Below are 21,653 nucleotides of genomic sequence, written 5' to 3' on the forward strand. Positions count from 1 at the left end.
GAACAGAACAGAGAACCCAGAAATAAACCCAGACAACCTATCATCAATAATCTTCAACAAAGGAGGCAAGAATATAAAATGAGAAAATGATAGTATTTTCAGCAAGTGGTGCTGGGAAAACTGAGCAGCTGCATGTAAATCAATAAAACCAGAATACACCCTCACATCAGGCACAAAAGCCAAACTCAAAATGGCTTAAAGACTTAAACATAAAACAAGACACCATCAAACTCCTGGAAGAAAACATAGGCAAAACATTCTCTCACATCAACCTTACAAATGTTTTTCTTAGGTCAGTTTCCCAAGGCAACAGAAATCAAAACAAAAATAAACCAATGGGTCCTAACCAAACTGACAAGCTTTTGCACAACAAAGGAAACCATAAGGAAAAAAAAAAGACAACATACAGAATGACAGAAAATAGTTTCAAACAATGCAACTGACAAGGGCTTAATCTCTAAAATATATGAACAACTTATACAACTCAACAGCAAAAAAAAAAAAAAAAAAAAAAAAAAAAAAAAAAATTGAAAAATGGGCAGAAGACCTGAATAGACATTTCTCCAAAGAAGATCTATAGATGCGCAACAGGCACATGAAAAAATGCTCAACATCATTAAGTATTAGAGAAATGAAAATCAAAACTACTATGAGGAACCGCCTCATATCTATCAGAATGGCCATCATTAACATGTCAACAAATAATAAATGCTGGAGAGGGTGTGGAATAAAGGGTATACTCCTACACCATTGGTGGGAATGTACATTGCTACAGGCACTATGGAAAACAGTTTGGAAATACATCAGAAAACTAAATATAGAGCTACCATATGACCCAGCAATCCCACTCTTGGGCATATATCCAGACGAAACTTTCCTTGAAAAAGATACATGCACCCCTTGTTCATTCACAATAGCCAAGACATGGAAACAACCTAAATGTCCTTTGACAGATGAATGGATTAAGAAGACATGGTAGATATACACAATGGAATACTACGCAACCATAAAAAGACAAAAGAATGCCATTTGCAGCAACATGGATGGAACTAGAGACTCTCATACAAGTGAAGTAAGTCACAAAGAGAAAGACAAATGCAATATGATATCACATATCTGGAATCTAACATACTGCACAAATGAACTTTTCTATAGAAAAGAAACTCATGGAGTTGGAGAACAGACTTGTGGTTGCCAAGGGGGAGGGGGGGGGAGTGGGATAGATTGGGAATTTGGGATTAATCGATGAAAACAATTGCATTTGGAGTGGATAAGCAATGAGATCTTGCTGTAGAGCCCAGGGAACTATATCTTGTCGCTTGTGATGGAAAATGACGGAGGATAATGTGAGAAAAAGAATACATATATTCTAACATATGAGTCATTTTGCTGTATGTACAGCATAAATTGACAAAACATTGTAAACCAACTATAATGGAAAAAAATAAATCTTAAAAAAATAAAATAGTTCATCTTGAAGAAAAAAATATTCCCATGAACCCAAAGCTATCCCTGGACACGGCCCTGGCAACCAGAGGGTTAAGGTAGAAGTCCCATTCATCAATGTGCAGCCACTAGTGCTGAAATCCTCAGGGACCTGCAGCCAGATACCCCAGGACCCAGATCCATCTAACATGTTCAGGCACCAGCCCCAGAATCCCTAGCCCTGCCCACCAGCAAGAATGATGTAAGACTTAGGAGTAGCCTTGTTCACCAGTAGGCATAGAAAAACCCCAGGAAAAATCATATCTCCACAGCCTACAAAAGCCCAGCCCACACATCAGAGGGCCAATACCAGCCCTGGGACCAGCGAGGCCCTGGACTTGCCCACAAATAGGCCAACACAAGCTTCAGGACAATCTTGGATCCCAATGACAGTCATGTCAGCAACTCAGAACACCCATTAAATAGTCTGACACCAGCTCTGGGACCCCTGGAACTTGCAGCCAGAACAAGGACCTGACTTTGCCTGCCAGTAGGTCTGTACGAGCCCAAGAACCTGGCTTCATCCACCAGTCGGTAGACACCAGGCCTGAGATTTCCCAGATTACAATACTGCAAAGCATTAGCTCCAGGGCCACTCAGGCTTCTGCATCCAGTCGTTTTATGGCCTGATCCCACTAAGCAGCAGCTGGCAACCATCACATAAGGCAAGGCCTGGCAGCCAACAAAAACCAGGGCCAGTCAAACCTAGCAGACCACTTACAATCGCCATCCTGACACAAAAGAAGGCCACAAGCAGCCCACATAGGTGGCACCCCTATAATACATAGCTTTAGCAATAGAGAGGCATGTACCATGGAATACATTTTCTAACTCTATTAAAAACTTCTACGTTCTCACTCTGTGCATCCATGCTCCTCCTGAGTTCTTTGATCATCTTTATGGTCATTGCTCTGAAGTCTTTCTTGGGTGGACTGCATATCTCTCTGTGTCACATAGTTCTCCTGGAGTTTTATTTTGTTCCTTCTTCTGAAACATATTCCTCTGTCACTTCATTTTGTCTAAACTGCTATTTGTATTTTTATGTATGTGGTAGGTTGGTTAGGATTCTTCACCTTGGTGAAGTGTCTCTCTGTAGGAGACATCCAATGGGATAGTATCCCACCAGTGAGTGCACTCACATATCACATCCAAGGCCAGGAGCCAGTTGGTCACAGGGTAGTATCTGGCCTGTGTTTGTGGACTTGGTCTGTAGGCTGAAGGGCTATAGTTTTCCTGCTTCTGGGGTCTCCCACTGGAGGTGAGGTTGGTCTAGAGGCTTGTGCAAGTTTCCTGGTAGGATAGGCTGGTGCTGCCAACTGGTAGATGGAGCTGGGTCTTGGCCATCTGGTGGGGAGGGCCATGCCTAGGGGCATGTTTGGAGGTGGCTATGGACTCAGTAAGTCTTTAGATAGTGTGTCTCCTATGTCCCCGCCTAGTCTGTATTGATCTGTAAGTCCTATTTTTCCCTGTGACTGACCCTCTTCATATTATAGCACATTTTATAATAAATTTATCATAATGTAAGGTAAATGTCTCTTTTCACCTGAAGCATCCATCAGATGTTCAGCAAATTCAAAGGGCTCTGTGAAAGTTGATGACTTAGTGCAGAGATACAATCATTTGAAATTATGATTGCTTTGTACTGCATTTTTCATAATAGCTAAATAATGGAAACAATCTCAGGGTCACCCATCAATTAATGAAATAATAAAGAAGATATGGTATACATATATACAATGGAATATCATTCTCCCATGAGAAAGAAGGAAATCCTGCTGTTTGTGACAATAAGGGTGGACTTTGAGTGCATTATACTAAATGAAATAGGCCAGACCAAAAAAAAGAAAGAATATGCTCTGTGCAGGACATTTGGCCCTGTCTGAAATACCCATACAACATTTGGTCCACGGCAAAGGGCCCGCAATATTTGGTCCTGTTCCAAATGATTTGCCATAGACCAAATAAAACCAAATGTCTCATGCTTATTTTGGACAGGCCCAGAAGTCTGCTAGCCCAAATATCCAAATGGCATCATTTATATGCCACATCCAAAGAAAGAAAAAAGGAAAATAAAACTCATATATGCAGAAATTAAAAAGGACTTTTGGGCCTGTCCAAAATAAGCATAAGACATTTGGTCCACACCAAAAGGTCCTTGAAATTTGGCTTTATTTGGTCTATAGCAAATGGTTTGGTACAGAAACAAATATTGCAGGCCCTTTGGCATGACTCTAGCAGATAACACTGTATTGTACAATCGAAATTTGCTAAGAGAGTAAACTTAAACATTCTCACCAAATAAAAGAGAAAGATATCAATATGTGAGATAATGGGTGTTCAATTAATTGGATGAGGGAATTTTTTTTCTCTGGGCTACCTGAGACCATCATTATAGGCTCTTCTATGGTGTTACAAGAATAATCCATAAGTGCCTAGACACAGGGTTGAAGAAAATGATAATGACCCCCAATCCTTTAGGCCACTTCCAAGAGTTCTAAACTTCTTCCAGTCTGGTACTTTCTCACACATGGGATTTTAAAAAGTGAGCCTTTTAATATTAGTGTTCATTAGCTGGTTAAGGTATTCCTCGAATAAAATGTATTAATTGTTGATTTTTAAATTAAATAAATTCCTATATAGATAGTTTTATAAATTATACATGTACAACCACTAATACTTATTAAATACTCTGTATTTAGACTTACCTGCTATAATTTAGTTTGGCAGTTATATTTGAAGATATTAAGCACTGTGCTATAGCAGGAAAGTAAATTCCAAAAAACAGCATCCAATAAATAGGCAACTAATCTTATTTCAATGTATGTTTTCGGTAGAACTACTATATGATGTAGTTATATTTTTTGCCAATAAAATCTTGTAGACCCTTGAGAAAAGAAAACAAATGATAATAAAAATAAGTGGGCTTTTTTTAAATGTGTGAGACAGGAGGGGGTCTTTTCCCCCTACCGCTCTTGATTTTAATTCATGCACATGGGAGTGTCACACAACTGGGACCTCAGTCAGTGGTGGCCAAAGTTTGCAGAGGGAAAAAAACAAAAAATTGGTGAGGGATTGTTTGATGGAACAAATAAACTTATGCTTTGAGTGTTCAATTAGTAAGACATTTAAGAAAAGACTGGACTTGGGTATTAAATTAGTGAAGAAGTAATGCAGTTTGTTGTAGAGGCTTCTTGACCCTTATTTCCTCCCACTGGGTAGTGGAAAGATAAGGATATCTTATAAGGGTATCTTTCACCACCCAGTGCAGTAATCATGAGAGATTATTTCCTGCTTTTAGGGACAAGAGAGGATAGTCAAAGTGTCCCACTTGCACTGGCCATTTCTTAAGTCATTTTAATTCAATAATTAATATGCCACCGAGGTACACTTTAGAGTGACCTGCCCTGGGCCACAACAGCTGCAGAGCATTCTTTCCGATGGGATAAGCATTTCTTCTGACCCATCCTCAAGACCACCCAACCCCACCTCCCCTTCTATATCCACACAGACAGAAACATCACATAAACATAGGCACAAATATACATACTACATTCCAATACTTCTCTTTGGAAAATTATTACATTACACCCAGTTAAACAGAACTATGAATAAATAACTAGTCAGATGTAATTTCTTATAGAATAGACAGAATGTTTTCCCCATTATTCCATAGGTTTCCATAGCTCCAAGAAGAAAAAATGTTATTGGATATGTGAAAGTTATTAAATGTCAAACATTAAAAGAAGGGTTCCCTGACATTAAAGACAAACACTACTGCCTTCATGTTTTTTCCTTGACTTTGCCTTTGGTGTCGAGCAGGAATAGGTCAATCAAAGCAACTCTGTATTCTGCTTAGAAAACATAACTGCTTTGGTAGAGAAAGACATTTAGAGAAATTGGAACCAAGACACAGAGCTGATGTGGGATTATGTGATCCAAAGGAAATGAAGAGAAATGATAAAACAGTACTTTCCTTGTTGCATAAGATAAATAAGTGAAAAGACACTAGAGGGGATTGGGAGTATGCTGGATTCTGTTCCCTCCCATAGACACATGTGAGTATATATTAAAATTTTAGCCTTATTAACATTATTTATTTTACAATTAATGCATGATTGTGAGACTTAAGTGAAAATTCTAGATATATGATAGCAACGTATACAGTCAAATAAGAAGACAGTATCTTTGAACTTAATTCAGTAACTATTTATTTACATCTTAATTTGCACAGGCTCATTGCTAAAAAATAAAGAGACACAAGAAAAATAAAGATATAGCACATTAACTTCTGTCTTAGGCAAACTGGAAAAACACAGTTCATAAGAAGAAACACCAGTATTGAGCATAAAATTATTGGAAATAGAATATACATACAGCTGAAGAGCAACAAACAGAGATGGAATAAAAAATATGTGTGGTCTACTGATGGAGCTGCAAAATCTTCTGAATAAGAAAACATTAGGACTGTGAATTATATGTAAGACATTAGACACAAAGCATAGGGATGGGGTCTTCACAAGCAGAGGAGAGAGAGAAATAAAGGCACATGAATAAGATTTTAGAGTATGTTTGGGGAATGCAGTAAAGTCCACTCTCTCTGGATGATAGCATCCAAGCAAGGGGAAACAGAGGAAGAAACTAAGGCAAGACAAAAATACCAACCATGAGTGTCCAGTTTGTCATCTGCCCTGCTAAAACTTTGTAAGTGTTAGCTAAAGGACTATTACTTCTTTATGGAATACAAATGTTACTCATTTCATAGATATTTGAAAAAAGAAGGATGCATATCATTAAAGCAAACTGCCAAGATTCAGAGTCAGCAGTCACCCACATCTCCCTGACCATGAAGCCTATTATAATAACTTATATAAGTGCTGTGTAATGATTTGTACCAATCCTGTGACTTCTGAGATGAATAAATTCAACTTGGGCCAAGTTAGGAAGATAGTTGATAAACAAGTGAGGAGGCTAGATTTTATTTCAAGAAAAGTAGGGTTCCATGTCATTTTTTGGAGAGAGCTCTGATATGATCAGTAATGCACTTTAGAAGGACATTTCTATGCCTCAGATCCATGGGGTCACACCCAGAACCGAGTGGGAGGCTTTAAAGTGCAAATTGCAATCTGAATAAGAGTGATTTGTTTCTTAGGTCCAACATCCCAAAAAAGCATAAATGCTTTCTATCTCAAATAATAAATTCCATGGAGATACCCATAAAAGGTACAATGAATATCATCTCATTTGCGTTAATTCTAAGTGTGCTATTTTAAACCATACCTTCCTCATGGCAATTTTCATCTCCTCATTTCTCAGAGTATAGATGAGAGGATTCAGCATGGGGGCAATCACGGTATAAGACACAGAGATTTCCTTATCCTTGTTTTCATTCCCAGCAGGTAAAACATAAATGTAGATACAAGGAACAAAGAATAAAACTACAACCATTATGTGAGAACTGCAGGTGGAGAGAGCTTTCCGTCGTCCCACAGAGGAGTGTGTTCTAAGACTATATAATATGATTATATAAGAAATTACTAGGACAAGAAAAACGACAATCACCACCACCCCTGAATTTGCAATCATTAAGATATTAACAAGATGAATATCGCTGCATACTAGTTTCAAAAGTGGCTTCACATCACACAGGTAGTGATCTATCTGATTGGGACCACAGAACGGTAAACTGAGCATCACCAGCAGGAGAGCAATAGAGTGTCCAAAACCCACAACCCAGGCCATAATGACCAGCATGGTGCACCTCTGCCGGTTCATGATGACCAGGTAGTGCAGGGGCTTGACAATGGCAACATAGCGGTCAAAAGCCATGGACACCAAGATGAGTATCTCCACACCTGCCATCAAGTGGGCAGTGAAGAGCTGGGTCATGCAGTTGTTATAGGAAATGTTTTTTCTTGCTGCAGCTAAGTCCCTCATTAGCCTGGGGACCACGCTGGAGGTATAGAAGAGGTCCATGAGGGAAAGGTGGCTGAGAAAGTAGTACATTGGTTGTTGGAGTAGGTGGCTGCAGGTGATTGTGAGTAAGACGACACAGTTTCCCATTAAGACTGTCAGGTAACAGAGCAGGAACAAGAAAAGGAACAGTAGCTCTGTTTGCTTGTTTCCCCACAGCCTCATAAATACAAATTCTGTGACATTGTTTTGATTTTCCATGAGATTGGGGTGTGTCCAGCATAAACAACAGACACTTAATTCATCAGAAATGACACAGAACATAATACATCTTTAATAAAACTTTTGAAGTTTCAGAATGTTTATGCATTTAAAAAGATGTAGGTCACACAAGATTTATTTCAGACTTAATCTTTTAAATCCTTTTTAGATTAACAGTATCATATTTCAAGTGAAATTTAGGGGGAGTGTATTTCATGTCTGGAACTTTGTAAATATTGTTCAGGAAGAGTTACTTTTTGGATACTCATTTTACATGTGAGGAAGTAGAAAAATAGTTAATTCCACAAAATCACTAAGATATTAAGTACAACCCAAGACATGAACCTCTATTTGATGCCATTTTCTATGCTTTGCACAGTTATGCTACCTCATCTACTGGCCAAAAGTACTACCAGCTCTATTCCACCTCTATAAAGAGTATGGGGTCTTATACCCTTCTGCTGATACCATCTGTACAACTCTAAGTCCCTTCCCTACTCTATGCCACATATAATTTATGCATAAAGTCTAAATCACAAATGAAAATGACACATATCCATTGGAACTAAACTTTTTTTCTTGAAACAAAAGCTAGACATATGGTAGAGAAATAGCCTTAATTAGTTTGTAGCTAAGAGTTTCAGCAACTCCTCCTCCTGGCAATTATGGTCAGGATTCAGAGCACAGAGAGGCAGGCAATGGGGAACTTGAGGCACAATTGCTGGGCACCTGAATGTATGGAATAAAGGTGATTATTATGTAAAAGTTCCTCCTTTTCTTAATTATTCTAAAAGCACATTTTAGAGGTAACCCTTGAAACATCAGAAAGACTGGAGAGCTGGTTGTTTTCTGCGGACATGCTGAAGAACTCAATGTGAGTAAAAGATGACCTGCTGATTAAAATACACATTTAGAACAGTGGCTGCCACTTTGATGTAATGTACCTAGAAGCAGAGAGTATCTTGAAACCATCACCTTTTACCTATAACCAAATGTCTTCCATAAAAAAATCACATTTTGCCAAAAGACTATTCATTTCAATAAATTGTTTTTTAACGGCAGCAGTGGGGAACAAGAGGATTCATTGACGGATGCCCTAACGATAACAAAGATGAACATTCAGGGTCTCATATCCTATTACTTTTTTGTTGTGAACACTGAGCAATTCATCTTCTCTGGGTCTCCTTCTTTAATTAGTAAGTGGCGCAATAAGGCTGAATCTACTTGTTTATGTTAATTGCAAAAAATGAATGACATGCAAGGAACACTCAATATAAGGGGGCTTATGATGCTAACTTGTCAAATACACAAAATATTACTCTCACAAATATTTGGAGAGCAACTAACTATTCTGAAAGGAAATAGGCACCAGCATTTTCATCAGTTTATTGGTTTTAACTATGGATTTTTATCTTCTGCCCAAGGGGATTGATTAAAGAATCTTATTAGACACATAAAGTATAAGGAAAAAACGAAAGTGTTGCTATAACTTTGTTCTGGGTTTAAAACAGAGCTTAGCAAACAGCATCTTTATGTACAAAAAGATATTATCCAAACCTAGTAATTTTTTTTTTTATGGCCACATGTGTAGCATATGGAAGTTCCTAGGCTGGGGTTTGAATAGGATCTGCAGCTGCCAGCCTATGCCACAGCCACAGCCACATGGGATCAAGCCATGTCTGCAACCTACACCACACCTCATGACAACGTGGGATCCTTAACCCACTGAGCGAGGCCAGGGATCAAACCCTCATCCTCATGGATATTAGCAGGGTTCGGAAAATGATGAGCCACAATAGGAACGCCAAAGCCTAGCATTTTTTTAATGTGGAAGAATCTGATCAATTAAAGGACATAAATGATTTTAATGATAACATTAAATTCTACAAGAAAACTGTAGAAAAACTAGATTGCAGCTCTTGGAATAGAATGTTTCCTGAACACTGATAAGCCTGGACATCTTTAACACCTGATCCAGTGCTGCTCAATGTGTGATGGACGTCAGTTGCAAAAAACATAGTCCCATATAGAAAAACATCCTCCAAAGCAGTGTCTGTAGAATTCTCTGAAACAATTGCCTTATGCAGAAATATCCCGGATCTCATCCTCAAATCATTTTCCTCCTGGTTTTTGTTTAGACCCCATAAATACTCTGGGTGCCTCCTCTCTCTTTCCCTCACTCTGTGTCTCTCTCTCTCTCCCTTTCTTTCCTTCCTCTCTCTCTTACCCCATCCAAACACACACACAGGTACACACTCATACTCTACACAAATAAATGCTTAGATACACAGGGTTTAGGGAGTAAAGAATTGTTCACTTTTTACAAACTTTTCAGGTAAAGAGTTTGTCCATATTTTTTTTTCCCTTTCAAACTTTAAAAATCTTGAGAAAAATCTCTGTGAGGAATTGTGGGCGAGGATAGGTCAACTACGGTGTGAAAAAAATAAACATCTAAATATAATTACTGGGAATTAGGATTTTTGACTAAGGACATGAGAGTATATAAATAGTGTAAAAATCCATCAAGGACAACTTGATATGATTTTTTTCTGTTTCTTTAAATATTTATCACATCTATGATAAAGAAAAGTTGAGTTCCCTTCGTGGCGCAGTGGTTAACGAATCCGACTAGGAACCATGAGGTTGCGGGTTTAGTTCCTGCCCTTGCTCAGTGGGTTAATGATCTGGCGTTGCCGTGAGCTGTGGTGTAGGTTGCAGACGCGGCTCGGATCCCGCCTTGCTGTGGCTCTGGCATAGGCCGGTGGCTATAGCTCCGATTCGACCCCTAGCCTGGGAACCTCCATATGCCGCGGGAGTGGTCCAAGAAATAGCAAAAAAAAAAAAAAGAAAGAAAGAAAAGTTGAAATTTGAAATATTATGTGCTTATTTATTTGATATATTTAGAGTAGTATTTTAAATTCCATATACTACTACTAATAATATGTTCTAAGACACTTCACTAATACTATCCAAGTACTAACCATTTTATTTTCACTATGATCCGATAAGGAATATATATAATTGCATTATTGCTCTTTTATTGCAAATAAGGAAACTAGAACCACAAGTTACACAAGTATTAAGGGGAATTCTGTATCTAACCTATTTTTGTATAATTCAGAAGCTCATATTTTTTGGGCTTAAATGGCTCTCATTGATAAAGATAAAATCTCAAACCCCTCAATTTGTCATCAAATCACCACCTAGATTTTCCTGAGTGCCCTCTCTTCAAAATAACTGCTGGGGAAATTATTCCAGAGTAATTTGAACACAAAAATTTGAATTTACTAAGATCAAAAAATTTTACAAAATAATTTTTGTGCTGTTCAAAATCCTAATTATTTTCTTGACATTTATCCCAATTATTTTTCCCAATTTGAAAACATACTCACACACACACACAAATATGTACTCATGCACATATGCATATATATCAGTCAGGTTGCTTACCTCTGTGAAATTAAAAAAAAATTTTTTGAAAATAGGGAAATTCTTCAGGTTGGTTCCTTTTATTTTTCTGTGACTGTGCTATGAAATAGTAAATAGATGTGGAATACCTCTTACTCTTTCATGAATCCTCCATCCAAAATAAATGTTGAGGAAAGCATTGCTGGGGATACCTTAAATTAAAAGCCACAAGAGGGACCAGAGGGAAAAATTCCCACAGGCCCTTTACCGCAGCCAATGTGCATGTGGTTGTCATTGTAAAAATAAAGCAAATACTATTAGACTGGATATATACATAAATTTAAAGTTTACTTCTTTTATTTTTCTCTTACGGGTTTTCAGGTTACTGATCCAATATTTTCTGTAATGTTAGAACACTGGTGAAACATTATAGGTGTTTGCTTTTCTCTCTCTCTCCTCTCCTAGAATATTTCCTCAAAGGCTGAAGTCATTGTTGTTTATCATGATACATACAATACGTTTAATAAGCAATGAATTCTTTGCCATCCCATTATAAATCATTTTCTGTTACTGTGCTGTTATTAGAGTGATGGCTAGAATTGGGAAAATTCTCGATGCATACTTATTTTTCCCCTTGTTTTAGTAGTCTTTTTATTTTTTGCTTGATTTTGCCCTTTTTCTCTTCCTGGGTGAAAGAGGGAGAGGCGTGTCAATACAAAGTAAAAGCAATAGGTTGAATAAATTGCAGTCCTTAGTTTACAGCAGGTGATCCTTATGGGCCCATGCAAGGTCATTTCAAAGGTTAATTTGATTTTATAATCTGTTTTCATTTTTTTCAATTGCTAATTTTCACTTATCTTTGCCCATTCTAGACACTCACTATACTGTACTATATTCAGCTCTTACTAGCTCCGGATTATTGCATGTTCCCTGTGGCTTTCCTGCAACTGTCCACATCTTGAAAATGTTCTCTTACTATAATTTTCTATAATTATGGTGTTTGACTGGGTCTTCCCTTTGCTGCATGACACTGACTCATATATGCATTTAATAATATAGCCTTAAAATACATGAATCAAGGATAAATAAATCCACAGGAAGAAAATATCAATCCACCTTCACAGTAGACAATTCAATGTTTCTTTTTCAATTATTGATAAAGTAAAGTAGGCAGGAAGTGAGGAAGAATATAAAAGATCTAAATAGCACAATTTAAAAGAATATAGATGCATGAATAAAATCATACTCTTAACAAGGAATCAATATTACTGGCATGCATAGATGAGTAGATACAAAATTAAGTATTAGATCATTTTAAAAAAGCCTTGACATATTTTAAGGAAGTGATATTATGCAAAGCTCTGAGCAAAATCTAAATCTAAATCTATATTACTGTTATTTGCTCAAACAGTTTAGGGATATCTCTCTCAAATAACTAAACATGTTATGGGAGATTATTAGTAGAGAAATTAAGTTTAAAAATATGTACAAGGAAGAATTTCCATGTGGTCCAGCAGCTTAAGGATCCAGTGTTGTCACTGCAGTGGCTCAGGTCACTGCCGTGGCATGGGTTTGATCCCTGGTTTTGGAACTTCTGCATTCCATGGGTGCAGCCAAAAACAAAAAACAAAAATAAACACAAGGCATTTTACTTGGAAAGGAAGGAGTAAAACTACCTCCAATAACAAATGACATGATAGTATATATAGAAAATCCTAAAAAATTTACTCATACTATATCTATATAGCTATATATGTGTGTGTATGTATATATATATATACGTATGTGTGTGCATGTGTATATATATATATGACTGTGTATACACACATACACACACACACACACACACACACACACATATATATATATACAAGATCAGGACATCAGCAAGATGAAAATCTAAAAGACCCCAATGCTCACAGCACTCCCCCAAAAAATAGGAACAATAAATGTAACTACAAACCAAATAAAATACTCAGGGAAAATTCTGGATTACAAAGAAGCAGCAGCAAATCTTCGTGGAGCTCAAAAATCATGGATAGCCACAGAGAAAAGTACAAGAAGCATATTACCTATGTCACCTCATATTCCAGTCCAGAGGAGCTCTGCACCAAGAGGCATCTCATCAAAGGAATTTTACCCCACAGGAAAAAATGAGAGAGGACAGCAGGAACCCCACTAAGGCTTCATCATTGTGGATATTTGCAGCCTTTCCTACAGAGGCCTCCCGTATTCTTCAGCAATGTTGATCCCATTGGATGGAGCTAACTTGGAGTGCCCCACACTTGCATTTATTTCCTGGCACTGAAGCTATCTCTGCAGTGAGACCAACAATCAGCACCCTGTTTTCTGGGACAGCAACAGCAGAGTACCTCACCATATAGTGCTGGAGATGCCATTGCTCTGGGCCCAAACCCTGGCCCCAGGTTGTAGCTTTCTCCCACCATTAGCAGTCTGCACTGCCCCTGGTGTGACCCTCCACCCCAGTCTCAATTTGAGGTTCTGAACTGTCATTGCATCAGACCACTGACATTTTTCTGACTTTAACTGAACACCACCTACATTGTGTTGCCAATTCCTGCGACTGTCTCCTTGGGTCAGAATTGAATTTTTGACCCGCCAAGCCCAGGCTGTACTAGCTCTGCATCCTGCCTCTCAGTACCAAGCCCCTGCTTCACATTGTCATCACAGGGCCTATGTCACCAGGCAGGGTCCAACATACTCCCTACAGCCAGAGTCACTGCAGCAAGACCCTGCGACCAAAGTCTCGGTTCCATAGGAGATCTGCATACACCTGCACTTTAGACAGCACTGTCACAGGTACAGCAAGCTCACCAGTGCTAACATTATACTCAGTGTTCAAAGGTTGAAAGAATGAAAAATAAAACTGGTATAGCCATACAATAAACAATTATTCCATCATAAATATGAATGAAGAACATGCTATAACATGAGTGAACTTTGAAAACATGCTAAGAACACAAAAGAGCATACATTGTTTGATTCTGTGTATATGAAATGTCCAAAATAAACAAATTCATACAAACAGAAACTTTATTAGTGGTTCCCAGGTACTTGGGGGGAGGGATAAATGGTAACATAATAAATGACCACTTAATTGGCATAGGATGATGAAAATGATCTGTAATTAGAAAGCTGTAATGATTACACCACACTGTGTAGATATTAAAATCCAAAGGACTGTACATTTTAAGTAAAGCGATGAATTTCCTGTTATGCAAATTTTGCCTCAGTTAAAAACAATCACAAGTGAGAATTTTGAAATAAAGAAACTGAATTAATTAATTGTTTGAGAGGAAGAGTAAGAAAGAAGAGAGACCAAGAGGCAAATAGAAGACGCATTACTCAAATACACAATGAAAGCACATATTGCATCAGATTCAGATTCTAGGGACAGTAACACGATGGTAGAAAATATCATGAGCACATTTAAACCAGAAAATTTGATAACGTAAAAATCAATTGTTAAAAAATTATTGCAAGGTTTGGCTTAAAAAGAATTTAAAAATTGAGTCATCTTATACCAGTTGAAGATATTATGTTTGTAGTTAAAACCATTCTCAAAAATAATCCCAGGCCTAATAGCTTCAACTTCTAAATTCCACAAACTATTTTTAAAATAAAAAACACAAATTCTACATAAATTCTCTCAGAAAATAGGAAACACTAAGCACATAATGTTATAAAACCAGCATTGTGTAAGTGCTAAGTCATTTTACAGGAAAGAAAATGACAAAGACCCTACCACTGAATTAAATCTGTCAAAATTTTAATAATAATTTATCATTACCAGAAATAAAGTGTTTAACATTAAAAACAATCAATGATATCAATAAATTAACAGAATAAATGAGAAAAATCACATGACCATTTCAATAGATACATACATACAACTTGATAAATTTCAATTTAGATTTATGAAAAAAAGCATTTTGGAAAATGAAGGCAAGAAAGAAATTCACTCAATCTGAACAAAAGCATCTGTGTGTAACAGTTACCATCGTACAAATGGAAAATACATTCAAGATTAGAAACAAGACAAGGCTGTGAACTCCCAATTTCTACATTCTATTCTAGATTCTAGCCATTGAAATAAGGTAAGAAAAAAAATGAAAAGAAGAAAAAAATTTATAAAAAATATGTATTTATGTGCAAATGGCATCATTATATACGTAGAAAATGTTAAGGACTCTACAAAAAATCAGATAGATGTAAACAGTTAATTTAATAATGTCACAAGATACGATGCCAATATAAAATTTCAGGAGTTTCCATTGTGTCGCAGTGGAAACAAATCCGACTAGAAACCATGAGGTTGCAGGTTAGATCCCTGGCCTTGCTCAGTGGGTTAAAGGATCCGGCTTTGAGTGAGCTGTGGTGTAGGTCACAGACATGGCTCAGATCTGGCATTGCTGAGGCTCTGGCAGAGACCGGCAGCAACAGCTCTGATTAGACCCCTAGCCTGGGAACCTCCATATGCTGCAGGTGCAGCCCTAAATGGTCAAAAGAGAAAAAAATAAAATAAAAAAATAAAATAAAATTTCAAATGAATTTACATAAAACCAACAATTAGAAATTGAAATTTAAAAAAATGCTATGTAAAATACTATTAAAAATATGAAATTGGAGATGCGTTTAAGAAACATACTCAATATTTTCATGAAAATAAAAAAATTGCTGAAAGTAAACACATAAGGAAGACACATGCCATGTTGATTAACAGAGTTAATATGCTTATAATACCAATTTTTATAATTTCACTGCAATTCCAATAAATATCCAATAAGGTATTTGAAGAAATTGACAATGCTTTCTTTCTTTTTTTTTTTTGTCTTTTCTAGGGCTGCTCCCATGGCATATGGAGGTTCCCAGGCTAGGGGTCGAATCGAGCTGTAGCCACCAGCCTACGCCACAGCCACAGCAACATGAGATCTGAGCTGCATCTGCAAACTACACCACAGCTCATGGCAACGCCAGATCCTTAACCCACTGATGAAGGCCAGGGATCGAACCCACAACCTCATGGTTCCTAGTCAGATTCGTTGACCACTGAGCCACGATGGGAACTCCTGACAATCCTATTTTGAAGTTTGTTTAAAAATATACAATTTTAAAAGAATCTGTAATAGAAAAAACAGTCTCAAAAAGGAACACAGTTGGAGAATTTATTCTACCAAAATTCAACACTCCCATGAACATGCTGTGTGATTTTGATGTAAGGAAAAAAAAATACACATAATTGAAACATAACAGAATGTTTATAAATAGGCTTAAATGTATGAATTTCTTACAAAGATACTGAGGTAATTCAATGCAGAAAGATTAGATTTTTTTTTTAACAAATTCTGGATCAACTGGACATACATAAGCAAAAAACCAACCAACCAACCAAAAAATGAACCTCATCACTACCCCATGCTGTACACAAATGAACTCAAAATAAGTCAGAAACCCAAATGTTAAAGATGAATCTAAAAAAATCATAGAATACTTTTGACCTTTAGGTAGGTAAATATTTATTAGATATTACACAATAATAAGAAAAAAATTCAATCTTATCAATAATATATATCTTCTGCTCATCAGATACCATCCATCTTAAAAATGAAAAGGCAATCCACAGACTAGGGGAAAATTACATATACATATATGCAAAATTTTGAAATCCATATGTATGAATGTATAAAATTTTGTACATAAGCATGTTTATATTCATTTTATATATAATCAAAAATAAATACGACAGAAATTTATATCTGGAATATATAATAAAACACAACTTAGTAATAAACTTGGAACTCCTATTTTCCAATGGTGCAAAAACTTAAAAAGAAATTTCAGAAAATAAAGATGCACAAATGGTCAATAACAACATATTAAAAACATCATTAGGAAAAGTAAACTAAATCCTCGGTAATGCATCTCTACATACCTCTTAGAGTAACTAAACGAGTAATGCCAAGTGACAAGAATGTGGAACCATGCTTGTATTTGACTTCATAATGGCCATCACATGATTCCAAGAAATAACTTACTGGGAGTCCTTCAGAATGTCTGTTTATTTTCACAGCCCTCTGATAAATGTCAAGAATAGGTGTTGAGACAAGTATTTTAAAGTGACTGCCATTAATTTTTTGCCCTCACTGCTCCAGCCCTCCCACAATCAATACTAGGTTTCCCAAAAAACTGTAATATGGATAAGATAGAAGTTGTCTTTCTGACATGAGTCCACAGCTTAATTACATCACAGACCCCCAGGCTTGAATTATGTCATCACTGCTATTTGCATGACATTCCCCTTTCTTAGAAAGTCAGGTTCTGATACACAAAGGAAATTCACGTGTTTTGGCTCCAAGTGTAGGGAATACAATTCCCCACTCAAGAATAAATGTTTCTCAGCATGTCTCTCCAGAACATCTGCTTCTAAGACAATGCCTTTCCATCAAAGAAAATAATTAATTCCTGGGAGAGACAATAGTATCTATAAGACAAGGTCCTTGAACTTTTATGGAAACTTCTTTAAATATCCATGCATTACAGATGAGAATGTCTTTTTTGTTGTTATTTACAGCTCCAGAACAGGATTCATCAGGGTAGAATGACTCATTTGAATGTGTTTCTACCACTACTTTCGCCTCTTATCTGTGGGACTGGAGACATCATTTTCCCATGGTTCCAAAGGAATTCATTCTAAATTCAAGTCTTAGGCTTTCTGTGAAAATCACCCAGGTTTTAGACTAGAAGGAAAGACATTTTAAAAAGACTTACTTATGTAGTATTGATCCGCTATTGAATTATCCATCATATTCTCTTTGTGAGTGTGCCATATTTTTCATCTTGAAAGTTACCTTACCCAAGAAATGTCAATTTGAAGATGCGATTATTTCTGAGGCCCCAACTACCATTTAGATCATCTAGAACCAGGTGGTAAGTTTTTTTTCAATAATGCTGATGCTTATTAAAGATTGTGACTTTCCATACATAGTAATCATTATTCTCAGCACTTCAAATAGAGTGATGGAGCAGTTCATCTTCACCCCATTCATTCTTCAAAAGAGAGTTGGTAAATATCATTAACCTAATTTGACACATGCAAAATCTGAGGCTCATAGAGTTTAAGAAATTTGTAGGATCCATCTCTCTAACACCAGATACTCTTCTTTTGCCACAAGACATTTTCTTTAATAATTAAAATTATCATGAGAATGAAAACAAAATTTAAATATACTTCACACACACAAAGACATAAATCTGTTGAATGCTATACATTATCAGCTATTTAATCCAAACACAAATATGAAGAACTCTACCTGGGACCAATGGCTATAGATAACACATGTCTCTGTGGTGTCTTCAAAAGTAAAATCGGAGATGATTCATCCTCAGCTTACTGCATGGTTAAATGTTTCTCTGTATTACTGCTCAAAATGTCCATTCTTCCTATCTTGTTGGTGCATAGTCATAAAACTAAGTGAAGTGCCTTTGTCCATAACCGTGTGGTGGCTATGCTCATTTATTTTTCCTCAATCAATTCTCATAGCAGCCTGTGAGGTGGACAATATTATTCTCACTTAATATAAGAGGAAATAGAATGTAAGGTGCCATAAAGTTACCCCACGTTAAGCAGTCACAAGTGGAAAAAGGCAAAATTCTAATCTAGTCTTTCTGATTTTCAAAACACTATATTTCATCACTGGGATAGTCATTTTCAACATTTTGAAGAAGAGCCTGTGGGCCCATTCTTTGGAGGGAAACTGGGGGGGACAAGAAATGGGGTGAGGGAGAAGCAAAGCTAAAAATGGACCTTAAATAAAGCAATAACACATACTTATTAAGACTTTGGAATTACAATATGTTATACCGTGTGTGTACATGTGTCTGTTGATGAAACTGTTGTATATATGCTTGACTCAGAAGTATTATTAAGCAGTTATAATTATTATGGTCACTTCAAAAGAAGTTTACTAGTTTAACATTGTTTACTACAACATAACAATAAAGGGCATGTGTGAAGAATTTGGAGGAAAAAATGGTAAAAATTATAATCTGATCTAATCTTGGCTCCGAGATTTCTTAGATCTAATCATGGTTCTGATCTTTATTATCTGCTTGATCTTGGGCAGGATCCTTAACTTTTCTATGCTTTATTTACTGATTTGTAAAATAAGTGTAAAATGATACAGTAATCATTTCACAGATTTGTACTGATGATTAGATAACCAAAGGTTTGCAAATACACTTGGAGCACAGTAATAATGAAATTTTTATTTATATGATAATTAATATTACTATCAATATTAGTCTTTGAGATAGTTTCCCATGTGCAAAATGGATGAAATAATACTATCCACACAGGTTGCTATTATACCATTCCCACAGAAATCAATTATTAAAAGTATATTCATTAGCTATTATAAAGTTATTGGGGAGTTCCCCTTGTGGCTCAGTGGTTAACAAATCTGACTAGTATTCATGAGGATGTGGGTTTGATCAATGGCTTCACTCAGTGGGTTAAAGATCTGGTGTTGCCATGAGCTGTGGTGTAGGTTGAAGAGGCAACTCGGACCGCATGTTGCTGTGGCTATGGCGCAGGCTGGCAGCTATAGCTCTGATTTGACCCTTAGCCTGGGAACTTCCATATGCCACAGGCGCAGCCCTAAAAAGAAAAAAAAAAAAAAAAAGTTAACGGATTTTGGAAAAATGTTTCTCATTTGATTATAGTATCTCCTCTATCTTGCTTTCCCATCACCAATATCCTGTTACACTTTAGGTCAATTATTACAAATAGTCCACTACTAGGGTTCCTTTCTTTGTCTCTCATCCGCATGCAGAATCTCAGTCCACTTTACCCAAGTGACACAAACATCTTTACTGGAGTTATATCCAAGATTCTCTTTCTCCAATCCTTTTTCATCCTACATATTCTCAGTTACTCTTCTTGGTTTCCTATTTCTTAGAATGGATGGAAAATTCCTTAGCTTTACATTTACAGCTTTACATGTACTTTCTCCTTCTCTTTTCACACTTAACATGCCACTCTAGGTGAGTGCTTCACCTTGGTTTCTAAGTATCTCACATCATTAACTGTACACTGATCATCTTCTGCCTCAGTGTCTAAGTTCCTCATGTCTACATTTTAAACATCACCCACCCTGGGAAAGAATTTGAGTAAGTTTCAAGAAATTGGAAACTTTTTTTTCTATCTCAAAAAAAAAAAATCCTATAAGAATTCAGATTTCAGTAGACCCTAGGGATTTATGATATATTAGATGCCTTTTTTTTTCCAGGCACTGGAGCGGTACATAACATGAAATATATGGAGAACAGGAATAACGTAACAGAGTTTGTTCTACTGGGGCTCACAGAAAATCCAAAGATGCAGAATATCATCTTTGTGGTGTTTTTTGTCATCTACATCTTCACTGTGGTAGGAAATATGCTCATCGTGGTCACCATCACTTCTAGCCCATTACTGGAGTCCCCCATGTACTACTTCCTGGCCTATCTCTCCTTTATTGATGCTTGCTATTCCTCTGTCAATACCCCTAAACTGATCAGAGATTCACTCCATGAAAAGAAGACCATCCTATTCAATGGGTGCATGACCCAAATTTTTGGGGAACATTTCTTTGGAGGTGCTGAGGTCATCCTGCTTACTGTGATGGCCTTTGACCGCTATGTGGCCATCTGCAAGCCCTTGCACTATACAACCATCATGAACCGTAGAGTGTGCCACCTGTTAATGGGAGTTTCATGGATGGGAGGCTTTCTTCATGGATTCATACAGATCCTCTTCATCTTCAGATTGCCCTTCTGTGGTCCTAACATCATAGATCACTTTATGTGTGATCTGAACCCTTTGCTCAATCTTGCCTGCATTGATACCCACATTCTAGGGCTCTTTGTTGCTGCCAATAGTGGATTTCTCTGTATGTTAAACTTTCTCCTCTTGATTGGCTCCTATGTGGTCATCCTGCACTCTCTAAGGACAAAGACTTTGGAGGCTAGGCAAAAAGCCCTCTCTACCTGTGTATCCCATATCATAGTGGTTGTCCTTTTTTTTGTGCCCTGCATATTTGTGTACATGAGACCAGCAGCTATTTTGCCTATTGATAAAGCAGTTGCAGTGTTCTACACTATGATAACTCCCATGTTAAATCCTTTAATCTATACCTTGAGAAATGCCCAGATGAAAAATGCTATTAGGAAACTCTGTAGTTGGCAAGCTATTTCAAGTGATAAATAAAATGTGCATCGTGCCTAAGATTTATTCAACTGATGCAGAGGTCAAAAGGATATTGTTGATGGTCTTAGCAAAGAAAGTCTATGATATTAAAAGAAAAGAATTAATTGCCATAAATCATAGATTCTGCAGGGAGAGAAAAAAAAATGAGTGCAAGAAAAAGAAGAAAAATCTAGTCCAGGATAAATTTTGGAATATTTGTAATATTCTACCAAATTGGGGCTTAGTTTTACCATCCTCATCCTATCCCCAATCAAAGATTCCTAAGCTTTCATTTTAATAAAAAATTAATGAAATACGAAACATTGATATTGAGCAGTAATCT

At 36.8% G+C, this 21,653-nt stretch overlaps 2 protein-coding genes across 2 annotated transcripts; one reads left to right on the forward strand and one right to left on the reverse strand.

Moving 5' to 3' along the window:
- Positions 1 to 2,104: 2,104 nt before the first annotated feature.
- Positions 2,105 to 7,620, reverse strand: LOC110259071 (olfactory receptor 4P4-like). Its single transcript, XM_021082364.1, has 2 exons — positions 6,756 to 7,620; positions 2,105 to 2,139 (listed from the first exon to the last, which is right to left on the reverse strand). Exons 1-2 carry the CDS (start codon positions 7,618 to 7,620, stop codon positions 2,105 to 2,107), a joined length of 900 nt encoding a protein of 299 aa, XP_020938023.1.
- A 12,769-nt stretch (positions 7,621 to 20,389) lies between these two features.
- Positions 20,390 to 21,331, forward strand: LOC110259076 (olfactory receptor 4C46-like). The gene has a single exon (XM_021082370.1). It carries the CDS (start codon positions 20,393 to 20,395, stop codon positions 21,329 to 21,331), a length of 939 nt encoding a protein of 312 aa, XP_020938029.1. The 5' UTR covers positions 20,390 to 20,392.
- The last annotated feature ends 322 nt before the right edge of the window (positions 21,332 to 21,653 follow it).

The sequence above is a fragment of the Sus scrofa genome, unplaced genomic scaffold (genome assembly GCF_000003025.6).
Source record: "Sus scrofa isolate TJ Tabasco breed Duroc unplaced genomic scaffold, Sscrofa11.1 Contig74, whole genome shotgun sequence".
Classification (NCBI taxonomy): Eukaryota; Metazoa; Chordata; class Mammalia; order Artiodactyla; family Suidae; genus Sus; species Sus scrofa.